The sequence below is a fragment of the Capra hircus genome, chromosome 29 (assembly GCF_001704415.2).
Source record: "Capra hircus breed San Clemente chromosome 29, ASM170441v1, whole genome shotgun sequence".
Taxonomy (NCBI): Eukaryota; Metazoa; Chordata; class Mammalia; order Artiodactyla; family Bovidae; genus Capra; species Capra hircus.
The window spans coordinates 46687705-46712274 of record NC_030836.1 but is presented as its reverse complement, the minus strand read 5'-3'; the positions used below and the strand labels follow the sequence as shown (position 1 = coordinate 46712274).

General features: G+C 51.1%; 1 protein-coding gene across 2 annotated transcripts in view; it reads left to right on the top strand.

Moving 5' to 3' along the window:
• The window catches only part of KMT5B (lysine methyltransferase 5B), a 58346-nt gene extending 52305 nt beyond the window's left edge, over positions 1 to 6041 (top strand). Inside the window, exon 11 of one of the 2 annotated variants that reach the window (XM_018043198.1) lies at positions 1722 to 6041. In XM_018043198.1, the coding sequence (XP_017898687.1) occupies positions 1722 to 3199 (1478 nt within the window). In that variant the 3' untranslated portion in view covers positions 3200 to 6041. The remainder of the gene's footprint in view (positions 1 to 1721) is intronic. The other variant, XM_018043200.1, reaches the window with a different exon arrangement.

Sequence of the window (24570 nt, the reverse complement as noted above, 5' to 3'; positions counted from 1 at the left end):
GGCCAGAGGTCCACCGTGGAGGGAACTCAGCCTTTGAGTCGAATGTAAGCCTTTCGAGAAGCCCGTCAGCTGTCACATTAGTTCCCACGTTTTGTCCCCACAGGGATTGTTACAGCCTTTTGGGATCCTTGTCCAGAGGAAGGAATTTGGGTGCCCCCGTCCCCAGAGTGTGACTCTAGCTGTGCCCTCTTCCTTCTCTCAGAATAGTCGGCAGCGGGCAGTCACTGGGGGGATGGGGTGAGCTAAACCCTGCAGCCTCAGAGTCTGCAGGTGCTCACAGCCCTGAAGGGAACAGTTTCAATAGCGCGAAATTTGGGGTAAATAGCTACTGGGAGTGACAATATGTGGTTCTTGTTCAGTCGCTAAGTTGTGTCCAACTCTTGGAGACCCCATGGGCTACAGCACACCAGGCTCCTCTGTCCTCCATGATTTGCTCAGCTTCATGTCCATTGAGTCAATGATACTATCTAGCCAGCATCCTCTGTCATCCCCTTCTCCTCTTGCTTTCAATCTTTCCCAGCGAGTCAGCTCTTTGCATCAGGTGGCCAAAGTATTGGAGCTTCAGCTTCAGCACCAGCCCTTCCAGTGAATGTTCCAGGTTGATTTCCTTTAGGATTGACCAATTTGATCTCCTTGCTGTCCAAGGGACTGTCAAGAGTCTTCTCCAACACCACAGTTCAAAAGCACCAATCCTTCAGGACTCACTCTTTACAGTCCCAACTCTCACATCAGTACATGACCACTGGAAAAACCATAGCTTTGACTATACGAACCTTTGTCAGCAAAGCGGTGTCTTTGCTTTTTAATATGCTGTCTAGGTTTGTCATAGATTTCCTTCCAAGGAGCAGGTCTTTTGATTTCATGGCTGCAACTGCCGTCCACAGTGTTTCTGGAGCCCAAGAAAAGAAAATCTGGCACTGTGTCCACTTTTTTTCCCTTCTATTTGCTGTGAAGTGATAGGACCGGATGCCGTGTTCTTAGTTTTTTGAATGTTGAGTCTTAAGTCAGTGTTTTCACTCTCCTGTTCACCCTCATCAAGAGGCTCTATAGTTCCTCTTTCTGCTATTAGAGCGGTATCATCTGTGTATCTGCGGTTGTTGATATTTCTCCTGGCAGTCTTTTGATTCCAGCCTGGGATTCATCCAGCCTGGCATTCTACATGTGGTTTTTAGGATCTCTTTCTCAGTTGAAGACATTGTGATGGAATTTGTCTCCTGGAGCCCTTTAGTCATGTGTTGCTGTTCCGGATTACTGGTCAAGTACTATGCTTTGAGTTAATGAATAATGGATTCTGGAAACATTTTAAATGATGAGTTTAAGAAGAATTTATGAACAAAAAAAATACTGGTTATACTTCACATATTTTCTGTAGTAAAATATTAAATCAGGAAAAGAAATCCTCAGTTTGGACTAGTGTCCTGACAAGCTTAGAGTGAAATCTAGGTCCTTGCTGTGCTAAGAACTCTTTAACCCTGAGTTTACTTACCTGGAACGTGAATCGATGCTTCTTAAGTTAGAGGCAGAAATTAGAGGGATAACATAAAGGAAAACTGTAGGAATTGCTTGTGAGCAGACAGAAGCTCAATTGGGGCCTGTGTACCACCTGTGTGTGGAAGTGAACCGCTTCACAACGAATCATCTGGGTGTTGGCATTGTTTTGTTGAACATAACTGGGTTACCAAGACTGTTTTTCACCCTTATTTTCTCTTTTAACTTTACAGCTTCTAACCGAAAATCTTCAGTTGGTGTAAAAAAGAACAGCAAGAGCAGAACATTAACAAGGCAGTCTATGTCAAGAATTCCAGCTCCTCCCAACTCTACCTCATCTAAGCTAACTCCTATAAATAATTCCAGGGTACCAAAGAAACTGAAAAAACCTGCAAAGCCTTTATTATCAAAGATAAAATTAAGAAATCATTGCAAACGGCTGGAGCCGAAGAGTGCTTCGAGAAAACTCGAAATGGGAAACTTGGTACTAAAAGAGCCTAAAGTCGTTCTATACAAAAATTTGCCCATTAAAAAAGAGAAGGAGCCAGAGGGACCAGTGGAGGCCACGGTGGCCAGCGGGTGCTTAACCAGACACGCGGCGAGAGAGCACAGACAGAACTCGGAGCGAGGTGCCCCTTCGCACGCGGAGGGCGGCCCCTGCACCTACACAACCAGGCGGTCCATGAGGACGAGGATGACCTTGAAGGAGACCTCCGACATCAAGCTTGAACCAAATACGCTGGATGGCTATAGAAGTGACTTGGCAGAACCTTGCCCCGATGGCGGCGAGCAGCCCGCTCCCGCGGCGCCGGACGAAGAGCTGGCCCACGAAGCTGCACAGAAAGGAGAAGCCAGGTGTCCTAGGAGCGACAGCAGCACGTCCAAAAAGAAGTCACAGCCGGGGAAGCTGGTGCGGCAGCTGGCAAAGACAGAGGAAGCCAGTCCCGTGCACGAGGCCCCGGGCAGGGCCGGCGTGGGGCCAGAGGTGGCGGGGGCCCACCCCGACTCGGGCGAGCACAGCGGCGTGGAGGGCGTGCCCGGGGCCTACGCGGACTGGGCCCCTTCGCCTGTCAGCGCTTCCGTGGTGACGTCAGAGAGCTTCAAAACAAAAGACGGCTTCCGAACTGCGAAAAGTAAAAAAAAGAGGCGGATCACGAGGTATGACGCACAGTTAATCCTGGAAAATAACTCTGGGATTCCCAAGTTGACTCTTCGCAGACGTCATGACAGCAGTAGCAAGACAAATGACCAAGAGAGCGATGGGATGAATTCTTCAAAAATCAGCATCAAGTTGAGTAAAGACCATGAAAATGATAATAACCTCTATGTAGCAAAGCTGAACAATGGCTTTAACTCAGGATCGGGCAGTAGTTCCACAAAATTAAAAATCCAGCTAAAGCGGGACGAGGAAAGTAGGGGGCCGTACACAGAGGGGCTTCATGAAAACGGGGTGTGCTGTAGTGATCCCCTGTCCCTCCTGGAGTCACGTATGGAGGTGGATGACTACAGTCAGTATGAGGAGGAGAGCACAGACGACGACTCCTCTTCGGAGGGTGATGACGAGGACGAGGAGTATGACGATGACTTTGAAGACGATTTTATCCCTCTGCCTCCGGCCAAGCGGTTGAGGCTCATAGTTGGGAAAGACTCTATAGATATTGACATTTCTTCCAGGAGGAGAGAAGATCAGTCTTTGAGGCTTAACGCATAATAAGCTCTTGGTCTTAACTTGACCCGGGATAACTACTTTAAAGAAATAAAAAATTCCAGTCAATTATTCCTCAACTGAAAACGTTTTAGTGGCAGCACTTCTATTGTCTCTTCACTTATCAGCATAATACTGTAGAAAGTGTACAGCGTACTGACTCTTCTTAAAAAAGTCTGATTTGTGCAAATTTTTATTGTACTTTTTAAATAGCCTTCTTATGTGCAATTCTGAGTTAGAGGTAAAGCCCTGTTGTAAAATAAAGGCTCAAGCAAAATTGTACAGTGATAGCAACTTTCCACACAGGACATTGAAACCAATAATGTGGCTACACAGTTTCTTTTTTTTTTTAACTTTAAAAGCATCAACTGGCTCTTTAATATATGACTAAACAATAATTTAAAACAAATCATAGCAGCAGCATATTAAGGTTTTCTAGTATATGCTAATATCACCAGCAATGACCTTTGGCTTTTTGATTTATTTGCTAGGTGTTTCCCCCTTGGAGTTTTGTCAGTTTCATGCTGTTTGCTGGCCCAGGTGTACTGTTTGTGACCTTGGTTAAATAGCAGACCATCGGGTGGGAGTCAAATTGGTTTCTTAAAAAAAAAAAAAAAAAGTACAATTACATGCGTGACAGCTAATTTTCAGTACATTACATGTACAAGGATAGCAGTGTGCAGGATGAGTTTCGATACAGCGTATTTATTGCTTGTCATGTAAATTAAAAGACCTTGTATTTAACACTTTTCAATCCTTTTAGATAAAATTGTTCTTTGCAAGAATGATTGGTGCTTATTTTTTCAAAAAATTTGCTGTGAACAATGTGACGACAACAAGCAACATTTATCTAATGAACTACAGCTCTCTTAATTTGGGTCTTCGAGTTTTCTGTTGCACTTGTAAAATGCTACAAGGAATATTAAAAAAAAAACTATTCACTTTAACTTATAATAGTTTATGAAATAAAAACATGAGTCACAGCTTTTGTTCTGTGGTAACCTATAAAAATGTTCGTCTTTGAAATTCAGTGTAAAGAACTGAAAACAGTGTATATGTTGTAAATATTTGTGTTGTGAGAAATTTTTGTCATAAGAAATTAAAAGAACTTACCAGGAAGGTTTTTAAGTTTAGAAATATTCATGCCAATAAAATAGGAAATTATAAATATATAGTTTTAAGCACTGCATCAGTGGGAGTTCTTGGCTTATGTTAGTTTATGTTTGAAAATATCAGATTTTTTTTTTTACTATATTTTCAGTTAAACAAAAAAGAGGAGTCAGATTTAATTTGTTTTTGAAGCACTTTGAAAGAGAAATTAATTTTTAAGTAACTTAATGAGCAAATTTTTGATTACTACTTTATGTTCAATACCAACCTTCCATTTCTCTGGATTATTTTACAAATCATTGGACAAAGGATTTGAGAATATAAATCTGTAGCAGGTGTTTGATACCAGTGGGTCTCTTTATTTCTGGGAAATGTGTACATGTGCTTTCGGATATACAGTGTTCCTGAGTAAAATCAATTTAGGGAATTCATGTAGTGTCTAGAAGAGTAACCCATATCTTGAGATATTGAAAGGCCTCTGCAGGTAATGAGCAATCCAATGGGAAAACCTCAATGCTTACTGTTAGGATTTCGTGATTCCTGCCAGCTTCTGGGTTCTTGGGGACATAATTTAAATTAAGTTCCTTAAAACTATTGCTAGTAGATTCCAAATGAAAATTGGTAATATTTGTAAAGGTTCTCTGAATTTAAAATTTTCCCCTCCTGTCCTTGAAGGAATTAACTTCCGTGGTCTTCTCTCGTCTCGTCCCTGTTTGTTACGGTGCAGTTACATCCCTCAGGTATTAACGTGGGATCAGGTGGCCCACCTCCTCACCCACTCACACCCCCTTGGCTCACTCCATCTAGAATCTTCACCTCTCGAAGTCGGGCAGCCCTGCAGGTCTGTCCCCGAGCACTCAGAGCACTTTACAGACTCACCCAGCCCTCCCGAGTCTCTGGGTGGCCGTGGGGGGTAGCAGGGGGGCTCACGCGCCAAGGTCATGCTTAAACCCTGCGTCCGGGAAGCACCGGAGCACAGCGGGTCACCTTGATTGGTAGGAACCCTACCTAGTTTGCAGTCTGGAAGAGGTTCAGAGACCGCATCTTGAACCATTCTTTTGGAATACCAACGATAGCCACTTCAGGAATTTCAGTCTTAAAGGAAAAAGTAACAATACCACATTTCCCACTTTACTCCATTTTTTAAGCTTAACTTTAGTAACTTATTTATGACATTTAACTTTACTGAGGCCCCGTCTTTGGGGGCCGACCTTCCCGTGGGTCTGGAGCAGTGATGCCCGGCGGTCACTGCCTCGGGCGGTGGTGTGCACAAGCGCTCGGCGGCCATAGCCGACGCCTTCCAGGGAAACCTGACTTCCGTTCTTACAGTGAGGGGCCTCGAAGTTGGCGTGCCTGTGCTGTAGGACTCTGTGTGGAACGGCCAAGTCCACACAATGCCGACCACTTGGAAGAGGTTGCAATCAATAAAACTAGCCTGAGCTTATGCAATGATTGGTAAAGATTGTGGCATTGTAAGAATTAGGAAACGATCGTAGAACTATATGTAAAGTATTCAATTTTCAATCATTTTTCAAATTACTGTTTTAAATTGTTTTGCTGAGTTGTAATACTTTTGAGATACAATGTATTGTACTGAAAGAATGAAAAAAAAAAGGACTTTTTCAGCATTTGAGGTAAGTTCTTTAACGTTTCATTAAAAAACATTTTTTACAAATATTTTGTACATGCACTTGCAGTATTGAGGTTAATCATTTTAATAAATTCGGAAATTAAAACAGTTTGGCCGGTGTTCACTGTATCTGAGAAGATCAAAGTGGTGACTTTGTCCACAAGGTTTTCATTTGCAGTAGAATTTGTAAAAATCACACTTTCTGAAGCTTTTCCGTGTCTCTGCATGTTGAGTTTTCCGAGCCCTGGTCTCCTGCTCTGGGGCCATTTGGTTTAGATTAGGGTGAGCATATGTTCCTCCCAGTGGGGAGACCACTTGTAAATCGAATACCTTCCAAATTCCTTGAACCTGAGAAAGTTAACTAATGGTTCCTCACTTCTTGTTTTTTTTTTCCACATTGAACTGGACAGAACTAGCACGTCCAAGACTGGTGTGGGCCTCTCTCTCCCAGTTACTGTAGTAAAACGTAGCCGAGAAAAGACTGACTTAGGAAAGCTGAGTTTGCCCAGCTCTGCAAAATGTGGGTGACCCTGAACAAGCTGCTCACCCCCAGACCACCTCTTCGAAGCACCTGTAGGTCAGCGTGGACACCTGGTCCTACTGCCAGTGATGCTGCAGGGTGAGCTGCGTCCACTCTCAGGGCAGTAAGCGTGAGAGGTGCAACCAGGCTGCAAAGACTTCCTGAATAATTGAAATGCCCACGTGAACTTGGGTTCCCAGTGTGAAAAAGAAGCTAAGAGGTGGCCTGGTAAATCTACAGCCACTCTCAGAGGCTTGAGTCTGCTGTCTGCCCTGAAGCAATTTGCTCCTTCTCCATAACCAGTGGCCTGCTGTCCAGAGTCCTCATGTGAGTTGTTTCTCCAGTGCCGACTGTGAGCGTGCACCCATGGTGTTTGGAGCAGCACTCAGCGAGGTGCAAGCCTGCCTCTGACCTCGGGTAAACCCCAGGACTGGGAAGCATGACCCCTCTTGCAAGGGAGGACGAAAAGTTCTCCAGCCTCCTCCCTTCCCCGATGTCAGAGCTTGGGCATCGCTTGTGTTTGCTAGTGACGGGCCCAGAGGGAGAGTGGGTTTTGACTCTTCTGGAAGGGGCAGGCTACATAGACCGGCAGAACTGGGAAGAGGGGCGCGGTCTCCCGCTCGAGCTCCCTCCACCTGCCTTCTTGCTTGTTGCCCCTCGCACTCTCCCAGGGTGTTAAGCTTTCATTCTTGGAAGCAGTTGGAAGCCTACAGCCTCATCAAAATAACTGGTAGTTTTTATTTTACCAGACCCTGTTTTCTTGTCAGATTTCTGAGTTTTCCTGCTCAGTTGCAGTGGACAGTGGCTTCTGTCTTTTGGGGGTCACCTACCCTGTCCTGCTAAGGGGGAGCAGAGCACTGCTGGGTCTGCTCAGGCGTGCAGGAGGGCTGCCCTGGTCTGAGCCCCTGAGCAGGCTCCGACCAGAGTGGCAGGTGCAGTCTCTCTCTGGTCCTCATGACCTGTGGGAGCCCAGTCTGGGGAGGCCCTTCCAGGAGGAGCCAGGCAGGTTGAGGAGAGAGCAGGCGGAGAGGACGTTTGAAGGTGGAAATGATGAAGAAAGGAAGGCGGTGCGGACAAGCAGGTCAGACCATGGAGACAGAAAATTTCCACAGGGTGGGGCTGGCGGTGGGGCGTGATTTCCTCAGAGTCAGTGAGGAGGGGTCGTCTTAGGATTACAGGTCTGTCTTAGCAACAAGAGGTAAAGAGACGGTACGTGCAACGGGAGCCAGTTCCAGCACTAGGTTTCTATTTGGTCTAAAGGAGGAGGCGAGGTCTGATTCTCTGGAAGGACTGATGCTGAAGCTGAAGCTCCAATACTTTGGCCACCTGAGGCGAAGAGCTGACTCAACTGAAAAGACCCTGATGCTGGGAAAGATTGAGGGCAGGAGGAGAAGGGGACGACAGAGGATGAGATGGTTGGATGGCATCAGTGACTCTATGGACATGAGTTTGAGCAAGCTCCAGGCGTTGATGGTGGACAGGGAAGCCTGGTGTGCTGTGGTTACAAAGAGTTGGACACGACTGAGCTACTGAGCTGAACTGAGGAGGTGAGGTCAGACCTCCTGGTAACTCAGCTGGAAAAGAATTTGCCTGCAATGCAGAGACCTGGGTTGGGAAAATCCCCCTGGAGGAGGGCATAGCAACCCACTCCAGTATTCTTGCTTGGAGAATCCCCATGGACAGGATCCTGGCAGGCTACAGTCCATGGGGTCTCAAAGAGTCAGGCACGACTGAGTATTAAGCACAGCAAAGCACAGGAGGTGAGGTCATCTGATTGGGAGGAAATGAGGGGCCCAAAGCTTCAGGAGCATGGAGAAGATTTGAAATCAAGAGAGGGGAAGGGAGCTGACTGCAGAAACCCAGTGTGAAGCATCACCAAAGTCTAGGTACCAGTCAGTGTTGTAGGGACCCACGGGAGCCAAGGCTGGTGGCAGCACTTCTCAGCACAGGGATGAGGCTCTCAGCCAGGTGGGGGATCTCAGAAGGCAGCAGGGCTGGAGGCTTCAGGGGGTGGGAAAGGGCTTGAATGAGGATGGCTGGCATGCACTTGGGTTAGGGAAGAAGAGTCTGCAGCAAGAGTGGGTCCCTGGCCAGGGAAAGTAGAGTTGCCCAAGGCCTGGTGGTACTCCTGCAGTCAGAATAGCTCAGCAGTATCTGGACAAGCACCTGAGGTTGGAAGGCAGGCTCTCGAGGCTGGAAGAGTTGCATTTTCAATGGGGTTTGGGGAAGAGTGTCATGGTCCTGAGTTGCCAGGACATTGAGCAGAACCAAGGGAGCAGAACCTTGGCAGCAGATGGCCTTGTCTGTGAGCCCTGGGAAGCAAGCAAGCACTCCCAAAGCCAGACAGCACTGAGCCTGGCGGGGACAAACATGGGTAGGGGGCACCGGGTTCAGGCTGTAGGGGCGTCTCATCCACTCCCTGCCCACCTCCAGAGCTGGGGTAGTACGTGCTCAGTAACTACAGTTCAGAAAAAGGCTGAATCAGTCTGCTCGAGACCACGTGGCTGGTGGCAAGTGGCTGCTGTGGCCCCAGGACACTGCTCCTGGTGGAGTCAAGCCAGGACCGCACTGGCTGGTGAGGGTCACAGAGCCAAGGGTCACTCCAGCCTGAGTCTGGAGGCCCCACCTTCCCCGAGTTAATTCTGCAAACGTCTGTCTCCTAAGAATTCCCCTGGCTGATGACAAATAGCGATCACTGCTTTTTACCCTCATTTCCACGTGGTTCTGTGGGGCCGGGAGAACTTTGTCCAGAGGTTATCGTGCAGATATGTGGGGTGACCGCCCACTTTGCCCAGAGTGGGTGAGGCCCCCACCCATGTTCTCTGGGCCCCGAGGGGTGCAGGCTTGTCTGTGTGTGAAAAAGTGATTCAAACACGCCTCTAGACAGCAGAAGAAAAAGTCCAGGGTTTCCTCCAGCCTGGCAAGCCCGTGATTGTGGTGGTGGCGGCAGTGACCTCGCACAAATGTCCAGGTGGGGAGGAGGGACCAGATCCAACCAGGAGGTTTCTGTGTTATTCCCTGAAACACACCTGTGTTACCTTCCGGGCAGCTGGCCTCTGACGGAACAGACTTTGGACACTGCCACGACAGGCCCGGGCAGCTGGGCTCCATTCTAGGACGGAAAGCTGATTTCTGGTTCTGAAGCCCCCCCGGGAGGCGGGTTCGCCTGGGCTCGGCCCCCGGCCTGGGGAGATTGGGCTCTGTGCTTCCTCCTGGACCTCCCTGGGGCTGCGGGCTGGACGCGGCCACTGGCAGAGGTCCCCGGGCTCGAGCCCAAGGCTGTTACCTTCCCTCCCCGCTTCTGGCAGGTGGAGGAGGCCCTTTGCAGCTGCTCTCCTAGAAAACCAAACAGAAGATGACTTCCTGCTCTTACCAGTTAAACCACATTTTTCCTCTTGGAGTACAAGGGTGAGGGATGGATGACTTGCCAGCCTCCAGGTGGACTAGAGCTGGCCCTAGAAATGACCCCGTCTGGGGTCACGACCAGAGTTTCGCAGCTGGCCTCCCACCCCCCGCCCCCTGCCCAGGCTGCCCACAGGGCTCCAAGACAGCACCTTTCATGGCTACCTGAGCCCTCTGCTCTCTCTGTCCTCCCTGTACCAGGGGGTAACACTGCCACTTGGCTCTGGGATGCTTGAGGGTGAAGTGAGAACATCACTTGGGCCTTCATGTGGCGCCTGGCACCCCAGCCAGCAGTGCCAGCTCAACAGCCTGTATGGCATTCCCTGCCCTCAATGTCCTCTGACCTCTGCCCTCGCCAGCTGTGGTGGTTATTTAGCCTCTCAGTCGTGTCCAACTCTTTGTGACCCCATGGACCTTAGCCTGCCAGGCTCCTCTAGCCACAGGATTTCCCAGGCAGGAATACTGGAGTGGGTCACCATGTCCTTCCCCAGGGGAATCTTCTTGACCCAGAGATGGAACCCGCAGCTCTTGCCACATCTCCTGCATTGCAGACAGATGCTTTACCGCTGAGCCATGGGAGAAGCCCCCTCGCCTGCTGACCCCTGCTCCAAGGGCCTAAATCATGACCCCCTCCATCCCAACCTCAAAACACCGGCGGCTGGAGCTGGTCTCCGCTTGATCTCCGCTGTTAGCATGGCACCAGGTGGTTCCAGTCCTTTCCCCCTCCGCTCACCAAAGGATGCTGTTCCATCCCCCTTCCTCTCCTGCTTCCACAGGGGTCTCAGGTCCACCTGCTCCCTTGACCCCCTTCCCTCCTTGAGCACCAAAGACATGAAAACCGCCCCCCACAGCTCCACAGGCACAGGAGTGATGCGGCCCAAGCCCTTCCCTCACAAACAGCAAACACACAAACAGCAGGTCAGCACGAGAAGTGCCTGACGGTGTGTGAGCAGTCTGATGGAGTACAGAGGAGGGGACCCCCAACTTCTACTGGGGAATCAAGGCAGGCTTCAAGGAGAACTCAAGATTAAGAAGGGCCCCGAGGGGTGAATAGGAGTTCATAAACAAAAAGAGCAGAGAGGCAGCCAACACGTGCAAAGTCCTGGAGATGGGAAAGGACAGGGTGTCCTCCAGGAAGGAAGATGAGCAGTTCAGTGTGGCCACTCTAGAAGATTCCAAGGAAAGACTAGAGGCGGGCCCAGCCCTCAGCCTGGAGGAGCCTGGGTGGGGGTGGGAGGGAGACAGGCCCCCTGAGGGGTGAGGGGGCAGTGTTCTGGTCAGGCGTCTTTGGGTCAGATTCTGTCTCTATTGCCTCCTAATTCCCCAGCCTTTGTCTCATGTCCTGTAAAATGGAGACGGGAGTGGTGTCCAACTCATGAAGCAGAAAGATGCGTGGTGATCGGTAACTAACAGATGCTCTGGTTCCTTGGAGTCCAATTCTCCCCGTTTTACAATTGAGGGGATACAATAGATGCTGCGTTTTGATCGAGGTCGTGCAGGAATATGGCAGAGCTAGGACTCTGTGGTTCCAAATGTCTGTTTTGAAAAACTTCAAACAGAAAGTCGCGAGACTAGTAGAGTGGATACCTGTATGTCCGCTAAACGAGATACAGTTACTCTGAAAAAGGGAGCTGGTCAGACCCAGGTCCAGTCCAGACCTCCTCAGTCTTCCTCCAGACCCCAGCCCCACCTGTGGCCCCGCATCCCGGGAGGCCATTAATATAGAGAGGAACACTGCCCGCTGGGAGGGACCGTGCCTTGCCGGGGGGTCACACAGCAAGCAGGAGGCAGAGGCGGGACCTGGACTCGCGGTGGTACAGGCAGCTCAGCCCCAGACGCTGGCTGTGGTAGGCAGTGCCCAGGCAGGCCTGCCCTGCGGCCTGAGTCAGTGGCCAGCCCGGCCATCGAGACGGCTCCTGTTGACATGTGATAACAGGTGTTTGTTTAGCTGGGGCCACTTGCCAGGGGGGTTAATGTTCAACTCCCTCCAACCCTGGAGCTGCAGGAGGGGGCGCTGGGTAGTGAGACCCCAGGCCAGTGCTGGGCCCAAAGCCTTCTGCCCCTCCCCCAGGCAGGAGTGGGCCTTGGCCTTGGGGAGGTGAGGCCTCCCAGGGTCTCTTGGATCTCTGGGAGAGACGCACAAAGGCAGCAGGTGGGCCCCTCTTGCCCTCCTGGAGGAGGAGGATCCTGGGTTGCTGAGTGGACCAGCTTCACAAAAGCCCACAGGAGTCTGGGTCGGGCTGATGGGCGCTGGGAGCTCTTAGGAGGCCCTGGTGGCCTGAAGTATGGGGACGGGGTGGGGCTCTGTCTGTTCCACCTGGGGCTCCCTTGGTGGTCTTTGCTTGCTTTTCCCTCAGCCTGGACCCTTCTCTGCCCCCCACTCCACCCCGATTTCCTCTCTGCTCAGCCCGAGTCCTGGTACCCTAAGGGGTCCCCATGGCCGGACAGGTATCAACCCCAAGAAGGCCTGGGCAAGGGGACACAGGTGATGGGAGGGGCTTCCACCACCACCCCCCACCTACTCCCACTTCCTGACACACACACACAAACACACACACACACACACACACACACACACACACACAGCCAAAGCCTGCTGAGCCAGCCTCTCCCCCCAGGCGAAGCTGGATGCACAGGTGCTGCTGGCGAGGAGGGGCCGTAGCAGACGTGGCCCCAGGACGCTTGTCTCCACACAGGGGCTCCTGGGGGGAAGGAAGCGGGGAGCAGAGCCTGGGCACCCTCCCCGGGTCGGGGTGGGAGGCTGCTGGCCAAGGGGGACATGGGTGGGGGCCGCGGCCTCTTCACTTCCACATGCTGCAGCTGGCGCCGCCGGCCGGGGCCAGCGGGAGAGCAGGGCACAAGCCGTCCTCCGACTGCACCCGCCCCCAGCTCTGGGGACAGAAACGCCTGCTTCCCAGGGCTTCCCACGCAGCCCTGTGAGCCCTGAGCGCACAAACCCAGCCTCACCCAGCTTCAGGGAACTGTCCAGATCGGCCTAGGGACAGCCAGGAAGCTCAGGGAGGGAAACGGGGCCCCTGCGGGCCAGGGTCTGCCCGAGGCAGGGGCAAGACAGGCCTGACTCTCTCTCTTTGGGACAAGCACCTCCCCCACGGGGGAGAAAGTGCACCCTGACCACAGAGCCAAGCTGGAGGCTCAAGAGGACGGGCCACCTCGGCTGCCCACCCCAGAGATAAGGAATACGGGGGCCAGGGTGGCGGGCTGCCCAGAGGCCCTGGGGGCAGTCCCACCCCGCCTGCCAGCTGCCTGCCCTCCCGGACAGTGGGCAGACTGAGGACAGGGGGGCAGCGGGGCTGGCATCTGGCCCTCAGCCCGAGAAGAGGAAGGCCAGGCTGCCATGCGCTGAGCTGGTGTGTGAGCAGCCCCAGGCCAGGCCCTGGGTCAGACTGCAGCCCAGGAGGCAGCAAGCTATGGGCCACGTGGCTTCCAAAGGTCTCGGTGTTAGCTGGATTAAGAAGGGCCTCATCTTGGACTCTGGCCAAGGGAAGCGGCGGAGGACCAGCCCCAGCCACCCCCGGACCACCAGCGGGGCCCTCGCTCTGTGATGAGATGCCTCCTCCCACCGACATTCCTACATTTGTGGGGTGTTTGCGTGTTTGCGGAGCCACCATGGGCACCCAGGAATCCCTGGCCCCCGCCCTTTCCCAGGGAACTCCTCGTCCACAGACAGACAGACAGACGGACAGACACACACAAACACACACACACAGACACTCTGTGGTTGGGCCTCTGATGAGGGCAGCCCAGGGGCCTTGGTACACAGGGGACAGTGGAGAATACAGCAGAGAAGGCTTCTCAGGGGAAGTGTCCTTTAGGGGAGGGGCTGGGAAAGTTCTCAGCTGTCCAGGAGGAAAGACCCCTCCCACTCTCTCACCACACCCCTACAGCAGCCCCCTCCCGGGGCGAAGAGTGGAGGCCTCAGGCACGGCCCCCGACCTCTGCTTTTATGATATGGATGATACATTCAAAAATATTAAGAGGGGAGGCCCTGGGAGGGCGGTCATAGAGCCAGGCTCTGGGGTCAGAGAGACCTGGCTCTGAGCCTGGGCTCAGTCACGTGCCACCTGCAACCTTCGTCTTTCTGAGCCTGTTTCCTCATCTGTAATACGGATGCTTGCAGAGCTTGGGGGAGGATTAAATAAGAGGACTGGCTTCATGCACTTGGCATGAAGGTGAAAGTGTTAGTCGCTCAGTCGTGTCTGACTCTATCTATGCAACCCCATGACTGTAGCCGGCCAGACTGCTCCAGAATCCTGGAGTGGGTTGCCATTCCCTTCTCCAGGGGATCTTCCTGACTCAGGGATTGAACTTGCGTCTCCTGCATTGCAGGCAGTTTCTTTACCGTCAGAGCCTCCAGGGACTCGAGCTTAGCCTGGTGCCTGGCATTTGCTCAGCTCCTGATAAGCCCCAGATCTTGGCTGTTAGAAGAGGTCTCCCCTCCCCCAAGATGGGGGGCCCTGCAATGAAGGCTGGCCGGGGCACTCAATGTTTGTGTGCAGGAAGAGGACCAAATCTCCCCTCCCCTGAGAGGACGTGCCTTCCCTCACGGCTTCCTGGACCTGAGCTGACAGCTAGCTGCTCCGGCACGTCTCGGCCGCCTCCTCCAAAGTCCACCAGCCCCTGCTGCCCAGGGGGTAAAGAAGCCACTGTCAGCAGGGCTGGGACAGGACTGGCAGGGGCCCTGTTTCCCTTGTCAGGATCACTTGCTACCTGCCCCTCTGTGTGGCCATTCCCCTTCTTTGGAACATTCTGAGTTCATGTGATTCGGGGTGGACCACACATCCCCGCCTGACTCCGGGGCTGGCCAATCAGAGCACCTGTCCCCAGGAACTATGACCAAGTTAGGGCAACGAAACACAACTGTGGGACTTTGGCCGGGACCCTGAGGCAAGGGGCACTCTCTCTCCACTGGGGTTGCTTCATCAGCAGGAGGGGAGTGGGGGGTGGGGGGGAGGTTGGATTCAGCCGGCTTTGCAACCCCAGGTACCTGGGCCCGTGGCCCAGGTCCTCCAGCTCTTCAACACCTCGCTACTGTGCTGGGCAAGCCAGGCCTGGTGATGGGGTTGGAGGTTGGAGGTCAGGTCACTGAACTGCTGAGTGACCCAGGGCCAAGCACTGGGCCCCAAACCCACAGACCCACAAGACAAACAGAGCCGGGGTTTGAACCCTGGCTTTTCCGTTCTAAAGCCAGTGTCCCCAACTACTTCCTTCAACGACCGCTCCAAGCTTCTGCCAACGGCCAACTCCCTCCCCTGCCTTGTGATGCTCACAGGCCTGGGCCAGGGCTGCCCGGCTCCACTCGGTGGCCCCAGGGTAGAATAGAGGACAGCTGGCAGCTGCTGCACCTTCCGTGCGACACTGCCCACACCAGGCCTGGGCACGCACAGCGGCCAGAAGGGCCTTTGCCACTCCTGGGTTTGAATCCACACCCTGCCATCTCCTGGTTGTGTGGTTTGGGATACACAATGTCACTTCTCTGAGCCTTACTTTTTTCGTCTGCCAAATGGGAATCATCATCATCATAGCTAATTGTCTGCTGTCACTTAAATGTTGGCACTGGGCTTGCATTTTCCATTTGTTATCTTATCTTGATTTCTCCCACAGCCCTGTACAGTGGACCTCCCCACTGGTATGTTCTGAATGAGGAAGATGCCTTCAATGATTGGGTCAAATTACACGTATGCACAAAATACCACAGACCCACAGAACTGACAGAGCTGGTTTTTAAACCCTGATTTTTCTGTTCTAAAGCCAGTGTGTCTCCAACTATTTCCTTTCTTTTTAATTGAAGTAGATTGTGTTCATTTCACTCAACTATTTCCTTTAACACCTTCCTTACCAGGTTCTGTTTTAGGTAAGTTTCAACCAAGAAAGTAAGATTTCAAGCAGAGAGGGACTGAACTCAGGCCCTCAGGGGCTGCAAAACCATTGGAAGAGCTGGGGGAGTAAAGGGCGGGCTATACCCCCACCCTAGCCTTTGGAAATTGGCAGGTGTGGGAATTGCATCACTAGGGAGGGTGAGCCCCAGGAAGACCCCACAAGTCACTGCTATTCTGTCGCTCAGTCGTGTCTGCCTCTTTCTGACCTCAGCATGCCAGGCTTCCCTGTCCTTCAGAGTTTGCTCAAACTCATGTTCATTAAGTCAGTGATGCCATCCAACAATCTCATCCTCTGTCTTCCCCTTCTCCTCCTGCCTTCAATCTTTCCCAGCATCAGGGTCTTTTCAAATGAGTCAGCTCTTCGCATCAGGTGGTCAAAGTACTGGAACTTCAGCTTCAGCATCAGTCCTTCCAATGAATATTCAGGCTTGATGTCCTTTAGAATTGACTGGTTCGATCTCCTTACTATCCAAGGGACTCTCAAGAGTCTTCTCCAACAACACAGTTCGAAAACATCAGTTCTTTGGTGCTCAGCCTTCTTTAAGTCCAACTCTCACATCCATACATGACTCCTGGAAAAACCATAGCTTTGACTAGATGGATCTTTGTTGGCAAAGTAATGTCTCTGCTTTTTAATACTCTAAGTTTGTCATAGCTTTTCTTCCAAGGAAAATGCATTTTTTAATTTCATGGCTGCAGTCAGCATCTGCAGTGATTTTGGAACCCAAGAAAATAAAGTCTGTCACTATTTCCACTTCTTCCCCATCTATTTGGGACTGGATGCCATGATCTTAGCTTTTTAATGTTGAGTTTTAAGCCAGTTTTTTCACTCTTCTCTTTTATCCTCATCAAGAAGCTCTTTAGCTCCTCTTCTCTTTCTGCCATTAAAGTGGTATCATCTGCATATCTGTGGCTGTTGATATTTCTCCTGGTAATCTTGATTCCATCTTGTGATTCACCCAGCCTGACATTTCACATGATTTCTACATATAAGTTAAATAAGCAGGATGACAATATACAGCCTTGACATACTCCTTTCCCAATTTTGAACCAGTCCATTGTTCCATCCGGCTCTAACTGATGCTTGTTGACTTGCATACAGGTTTCTCAGAAGGCAAGTAAGGTGCGGTGGGTTTCCCATCTCTTTAAGAATTCTCTCTTGTGATTCACGCAAAGGCTTCAGCGTAGACAATGAAACAGAAGTAGATGTTTTTCTGAAACTCTCAGAAGTCCCTGAGCAAGCGTCAGATCCATCTCCTGGAGAAAGCAAAGGAGGAGGAGTTGCAGGGCAGACCATCAGTCCGGGGCAATGTCCGTGCCTGCCTCTCCATAAGACAGAGATGCAGTTACCCAGGACCTCCGGCAGCAGAAAGAGTGGCACCCAAGCTGATGCCACTGTCCAGGAGCAATTCAGACCCTGGGTGGTCTCTGAGTCCAGCAGAGGCTTTCAGAATGTGGGGACCAAAACTGAGTCCTGTAAATGCGGCTTGATACTCCTGGGGGAAGAGGTGAGTGACTGAAGGAAGTAGAACAAAGTGCCCCCCAAGCCTCCTGGCCCTGAGAGGTGTGAAGGAAGGGCTCTGGGGGCTCCACCCCAAGGTGGAGAAGGTGAGCAATAAGAACAGGGAGGACCTCCTCACCAGCAGTGTCCAAGATGAAATTTGGGAAGAAGGTGACAGAGAAAGGGGCTTCCCAGGCGGCACTAGTGGTAAAGAACCCGCTTGCCAATGCAGGAGCACAGGAGACCTGGGCTAGATCCCTGGGTTGGTAAGATCCCTTGGAGGAGGACATACTCCAGTATTCGTGCCTGGAGAATCCCATCAACAGAGGAGCCTGGCAGGCTACACTCCATGGGGTCGCAAAGAGTTGGACACAACTGAGCGACCTAGCACGCTGGAAACAGAGGAGGAGACTGGGCACTGTGTTACGCTTGCATGTTTATTTCCACGAAAAGCTTTCACAGATATGAAATAATCAATGAGTTTATAAAAAAATGCTCAGCATCACTAATCATCAGGGAGATGTAGATCAAAACCACCACGAGAGGGACTTCCCTGGTGGTCCAGGCGTTAGGACTTGGCATTTCCTCTGACAAGGGCCCAGGTTCAATCTCGGGATGGGGAACTAAGATCCCCCAAGACACGTGAAAGTGAACGTGTTAGTTGCTCAGTGATGTCCGACTCTTGACGACCCCATGGACTGTAGGCCACCAGGCTCCTCTGTCTATGGGATTTCCGAGGCAAGAATACTGGAGTGGGAAGCCATTCCCTTCTCCAGGGGATCTTCCCAACTCAGGGGTCAAACCCAGGTCTCCCACATTGCAGGCAGATTCTTTATCATCTGAGCCGCCCCCAGGGAAGCCCCAAACAATACACGTGGCATGGTCAAAAAGAAAAAAAACACAGGAGATACCACTTCACACCCATTAGAATGCCCTTCTTTTTCTACTTCGGCTGCGCCGGGTCTTACTTCAGTTGCAGCATGTAGCATCTTGAATTGCGGCGTATGAATTCTCAGTTGCAGCGTGTGGGATATAGTTCCCTGACCAGGGATCCAGCCTGGATCCTCTGCATTGAGAGTGCGAAGTCTTAGCCACTGAACCACCAGCTAAATCCCTAGGACCCATCTTTTAAAAATGGAAGCGAGAGAGAAGAGTGTTGGTGAATTGTGGGAAAAGGACAACCCCGGTGCATTGTGGGAATGTCATATGGTGCAGCTGTAGAAGATAGTGTGCAGGTCCTCGAAACACTAAGCACAGAGCTCCCCTTTGATCCAGAAGTTCCACTTCACGGAGTATCCTCCAAAGAACTGAAAGCAAGCCCATGGACAAGTATTTCGGCGCCATGTTCCCGGAAGCGTTATTCACAGCGCTGAAACGCGAATTCATGATCTGACAAAGGCTTCGCCTTGTTTCTTGGAGTGGTTTGTGGTCCCGCTGCAACGAATATTTGAGATCCTGGGTCTTGGACACCACTCACAATCTACTGAAGCAAATCTATTTGTTTTTCTCTTTTCCCCTGTTTTAAAAAATTTTGTCAAGTGATTCTGATGTACCTTATAAGTTGAGAACCACTGATCTGGTGATCCAGGTCAGAGGCTTCTACACTAGGCTGCATATTATCACCTGAAAACGTAAAAAAAAAAAAAAAAAAAAAAGTTTCTGGAAGATTTTTACTCATTAGTTCTTAGGTAGGGCCTATGCACATTTCAAGAAGCCCCCCAGATATGTCTGATGCAAGAAACCACTGGTCAAGACTTTCCAGTGACTTATAAGGAATGAATTTGAAAGCTACCCCCATAACTCTTGGGATTAATCTTATGAATCAATTGTTAAACTACTGCTTTTGATTTAAAGTCATATTTGAGACTGAAATCAAAAGGCAGGAAACAGGTATAGAGTTTTGGTAAATTGAACTTTTGTGACCTATTTTAAAACAAATCATATTTATTGAATGAATGGCAAGGCACATGTATTTTTATAAATGTATTTACCTTTTGAAGATTTCTTGAAATGTCTACAGTATGTATTAGCATCGACTATTTTGGGGACTTCCCAGGTGGTGCAACAGTAAAAAATCTCCCTGCCCATGCAGGAGACTTTTTGTAAGAGACCTGGGTTTGATCCCTGGGTTGGGAAGAACCCCTGGAGAAGGGAATGGCTACCCACTCCAGTATTATTGCCTGGAGAATTCCATGGACAGAGGTGGGCCCCAGTCCAAGGGGTCGAAAAGAGTTGGGCAGGACTGAGCAACTGAACACGCACAAAAGGTAGTAACAACTAGTGTCCGTCAACGGAGAGATGGATTTTTAAAACGTGATCTAACCATATGGTAGAATATTTTTTTGATCTAAAAAGGATTAAAATTCTGATACATGCCATAACATGGATGAACCTCAGAGGCATTGTGATAAATAAAATAGGTCACGGATTTCCCTGGTGGTCCTGTGGCTAAGACTCTGTGCTCCCAACCCAGGGGCCTGGGTTCAATCCCTGGTTGGGGAACTAGATCCCACATGCCACAACTAAAGATCCTATGTGCTGCAATGAAGACCCAGCAAAGCCAAATAAACAATTTTTTAAAAAGAATTAAAATAGGTCAGACACATATTGCATAGTTCCACTTATATGAAGTGCCTAGAATACACACATTCACAGAGACAGAGAACAGAATGTGGTCACCAGGGCCAGATGGAAGGAGGAATAGGAAGCTGTTTAATGTGTACAAAGTTCTCAGTTCTGCAAGATGAAAAGAGTTCCAGAGACTGGGTGGACAACAATGTGAATTTACTTAATGCTACTGAGCAGTACACTTAAGGATGTTTAAGATGGTAAGGCTGATTGTCTCAGATGAGAAGGTCCAGGTTCCTAGGACAGGCAGTAGAACAGCGTGAGGACCCCACTGGGCCCATGGTCATGAATTTGAAAGAAAACCAGTTGAACCAGTCTCAGGATGTTAATGCAGAACATTCAACTTTCCAGGGGCAGCTGAGAAGGGCAGGTGAAGAGGAGCCAGTTGGGTTCGCCTCGGTGGGGGTTTGCCAGGTGGATGTAACAGAGGAAGAGAGTGATGTATTAGGAGAGGCCAGCTGCGGTAACAAAGAGCCCCCAGATCACCCTGGTGAGTACCACAAAATTTTGCTTGAAGCTCATGTTAAAAGCCTTCTTTGTTCCTGGTCAGGGGTCTCTCCTCCAGGGCCCCGCTTCTCTGTTGCCTTCTCTCGGCAGCTCCCTAGGTCTGAACTTTCACACCAGGAAAGGGGAGGTGTGAAGGCATGTCAAACACGTAGCCTCCTTGGCCCTGGAGGGGCATGTTTGGCCTCTGTGTGTCACAGTCCATTCATGTGGTGGGCAGGCAGCCTTCCTTCCACGTGGAGATCCACGGGGCCAGGCACTTTGGGGTTTCTGTGTTCCTGTTGTCTTCAGTCGCGCTTAGTTGCGGCCCATGGGATCTTCGTTGTGGCAAGCAGGATCTAGTTCCCAGACCAGAGATTGAACCTAGGGCTCCCTGCCTTGGGAGCAGAGTCTTAATCACTGGGCCGCCAGGGAAGTCCTAAAGCAGGCACTTTGGAAGGAGTGCCCTTGCCCTGGCTTCTTCCCCTGGACCCAGGGAAGCAGGAGGGCAGAGAGGCTCCCCCAGGACCCAAGGAGTATCGTGCTCCTAGCCCACCGCAAGGGGAGGGGTTACAGGGAAGTGCGGTCTTCCCATGTTCCCAGGAAGAAGGGGGCCCAGGTAGTGGAAGTTCTCACGGGGTCTCTGCCAGGAGGGTGGGTTTAAGAGAGCGTGATAATTGCAGCTTGATCCGAGGGTTGAAAAAGATCAGAAGTGGTAGCCAGAGTGCTTCCTTGGGGGTCCAGCGGCTAAGACTCTGCACTTGCGATGCAGGGGGCCCGGGTTCCATCTCTGGTCAGGGAACTAGATCCCACATGTCGCAATGAAGTTTGAAGATCCTGCGTGGGGCAACCAAGACCCAGCGTAGCCAAATAAATAAATACTTTTAAAAATAGAAAGAAAGAAAAGAATAGAAGTGGTAGCCAGGGAAGGTCCCAGTGGAGCACACTAAGATCAAACAATAGGAGCTGGTGGATCTAAAGTAGGATGCTGTAAAGGGCTATTTCTGGTGGTGAAACAGCACAGTTCAGTCCAGTCACTCAGTCATGTCCGACTCTGCAATCCTGTGGACTGCAGCACGCCAGGCTTCTTTGTCCATCACCAACTCCCAGAACTTGCTCAAACTCATGTCCATTGAGTTGGTGATGCCATCAAACCATCTTATCCTCTCTTGTCCCCTTTTCCTCTTGCCTTCAATCTTTCCCAGCATCAGGGTTTTTTCCAGTGAGTCAGTTCTTCACATCAGGTGTCTGAAGCTGATTGGAGCTTCAGCTTCAGCATCAGTCCTCCAATGAACACCCAGGACTGATTTCCTTTAAGACTGACTAGTTTGATCTCCTTGCAGTCCAAAGGACTCTCAAGAGTCTTCTCTAACACCACAGTTGAAAAACATCAGTTTTCCAGTGCTCTGCTTTCTTTATGGTCCAACTCTCACATCCATACATGATTACTAGAAAAACCATACCTTTGACTATATGGACCTTTGTTGACAAAGTAATGTCTCTGCTTTTTAATATGAGACATATTAAATAATGTCTCATATTAAATAATGAAACAGCACAGGGCCCCCAGCACATGACTGAGTGCAGGTGGACATGTGGACAAGAGGCCAGGAGAACAGAGTTCTTTCTCCTTTCACTCCCCAGCTGTGGGCCAGGCTCTGTTTGAAGCTCTAGGTAACTATTCACTTATTCAATCCTCTAACCACTGTATGAGGTAGGGGCTCAAATTGTTCCCACCACCGCCGGTACCCCAGAGGAGCAGCCCCTGGAGAAGGATGGGGGCTAAGGGGTCGGTAGAGGCAGAGGCCAGCACAGGTGAGAAGGGAGAGGGGGGAGGTCTCACGGGCAGGAGGACCAAGGCTGCGGGCCTTTGGGGGAGGGGATCGCTGCGGGGCCTTAGCTCCTGTCTGGAGGCCTGGCTTCCTGGGAGAATCTGCTGGCGGATTCCACTTGCCTTCCGGGAGTCAAACCTTTGACCCAAGGCTCCAGGAGCTGCCCTTGGCCACCCTCGCACCCTCCCCCGGCCAGTCTGGCGCCGCAGCCTCGGGCGGTGCCTAGCTGTTATCTGGTAAATACAAGCTCTAATTGCAGAAGCGACTTCATCAAGCCAGTCGGAAAAACCCGGAAAAGCCTTTAGCTGCTCCTGATGAACACGGGAGCGGCTCCTATCGGGTCCCAAGCGCGGGGAGGGGGCTTGTAAAGCAGGGGAGGCCTGTGCCCCCAGCCACCCGCCCCTCGGCCCAGCGCCCTCTCACCGACAGCGGCCGCTGGGAGCAGGAATCCTCCTCGCCCTCCTCCCCGTAGCCCCTGACCTTGGAATTTGGCCTGGCAGCTGTTGGGGAGAGGTGGGGGGCTGGATACGGCCTCTGGTCTCTAGGACCCAGTGGATTCCAAGGCTGCTGCCAAGCGCCCCTCTGCCCTGTTAGATGGCTCAGAAGCTGGGCACCGGCCAAGGTCACACAGAGGGCCGCCAGGGGAGCCCCACCTCTGGGAGGCTCCTTCAGACTGAGATGGGAGTGGGGGTCACCAAGGACAGAGCTAGGGGCATCAGGCTAGGGACCGGAGGTGCTCCTTGGGGGAGAGACCATCCCAGAGGTTAGACCCTCTCCCTAACCCTTCCAGGAGCGAGGGGCCAGGTCCTGAGCATGCAGAGTGGGGAGTTGGGGGTGGGGTGCCCAGCTCTGGCCATGGGATCCCGGATAGACAGAACCACTGACTCCTGCCTGTGCCCCAGCCTCAGCTTACCCATCTGTTCAAGGGGCCCTCGAGTCCTGCTGGGTTTTCTCCACAGGAAGGAAAGCCACTCCAAGGCCACTTGGCACAAGTCCAGTCCGCAGGGCCTAGGCCTGACTGAGCAGGAAGGAGTCCAGTGGGGCACAGTTCCTGAACCAGGGTTTCCTGACGCCTGCCCAGAGGTTTGGTTCCCCACAGTGTGACTTCCGTCAGAACAGGGATCTTCTAAACAACTGCATTTCTTGTGTCACAAAAATAAGGCATCTAGGGTGCAAAACCAGGGGACAGGTTTCCACCAAAATCGGAAGGTGGGTTTGGAAGGCTCTCTGGTGGGGACACAGGAAACGCACACAGGGGACCCCAGGGATCACTGCTGATAGGTGGATGGTCACTGCCAGGGTCTACCTTGGGGGCCCCAGGAGGGCTTCCTGTGCCCTAGGGCCTCAGAGTTAGATTTTTGGGGTCATTTCTAAATAAAGATAATCAGAGAGACGTGGTCAGGCTTGAAAATGCTCTTCAGTGTGCCACAAACCATGATTATTTTTAACGAATCCTGCTATTAGCTTGGGAACAGTAAAATTATCTTGTGCAGGAGTTTTTGCAGGTGTGTTAAGAGCACTGATGTGTGGGACTTCCCCGGCGGTCCAATGGTTAAGGCGCCATGTTTCCACTGCAGGGGGCGTGGATTCAATCCCTTTTCTGGGAACTAAGATCCCTCCTGCCACACAGCACTGCCGAAAAAATAAAAGGCATTGATTTGTTCAATTTACGTGTTTCAAATATGCCCCAGTTTTTTTTTTTTTTTAATAAATATTTTTAGATTAAAAAACATTCCATTTATTTTGACTGTGCTGAGTCTTTGTTGTTGAGAGGCTTTTCTCCAGCCGGGCTGAGTGTGGGCTACTCTCCTTGGCAGAGCGCAGGCTTCACATTGCCGAGGCTTCTCTTACTGTGGAGCACAGGCTCCAGGGCAAGCAGGCTTCCGTACTTGCGGTTCCCAGGCCCTAGAACACAGCAGACGCGGTAGTTGTGGTGCTCACGCTTAGTTGCTCTGGGGCCTGTGGGATCTACCCGCATCAGGGATTGAACTCACGTCATCTGTATTGGCAGGTGGATTCTTTTCCAACGAGCCATCAGGGAAGCCCTATGCCCCAGTTTCGATAATTATGTTGAGGGTACCAGCATGCCTTGGAGATACTGCGGCTTGAGTTCCAGACTACAACAAAGTGAGTATCAACATAAAGCAAGCCACACGATTGTTTTTGTTTGTTTCCTAGTGCACATACCACATACTCCTAGCATACCGCAGTCTATTAAGTCTGCAACAACCATGTCTAAAAAACAGTGTACATCCTGTCAACTGGAAAAATCCACAACCTAAAAGTTTCGAATTACAGTTTTTAAAAGAAATTTTTGGCTGCGCTGTTTTTGTTGTTGCGCCCTCGGGCCTTCTCTACTTGCGGTGAGTTTGGG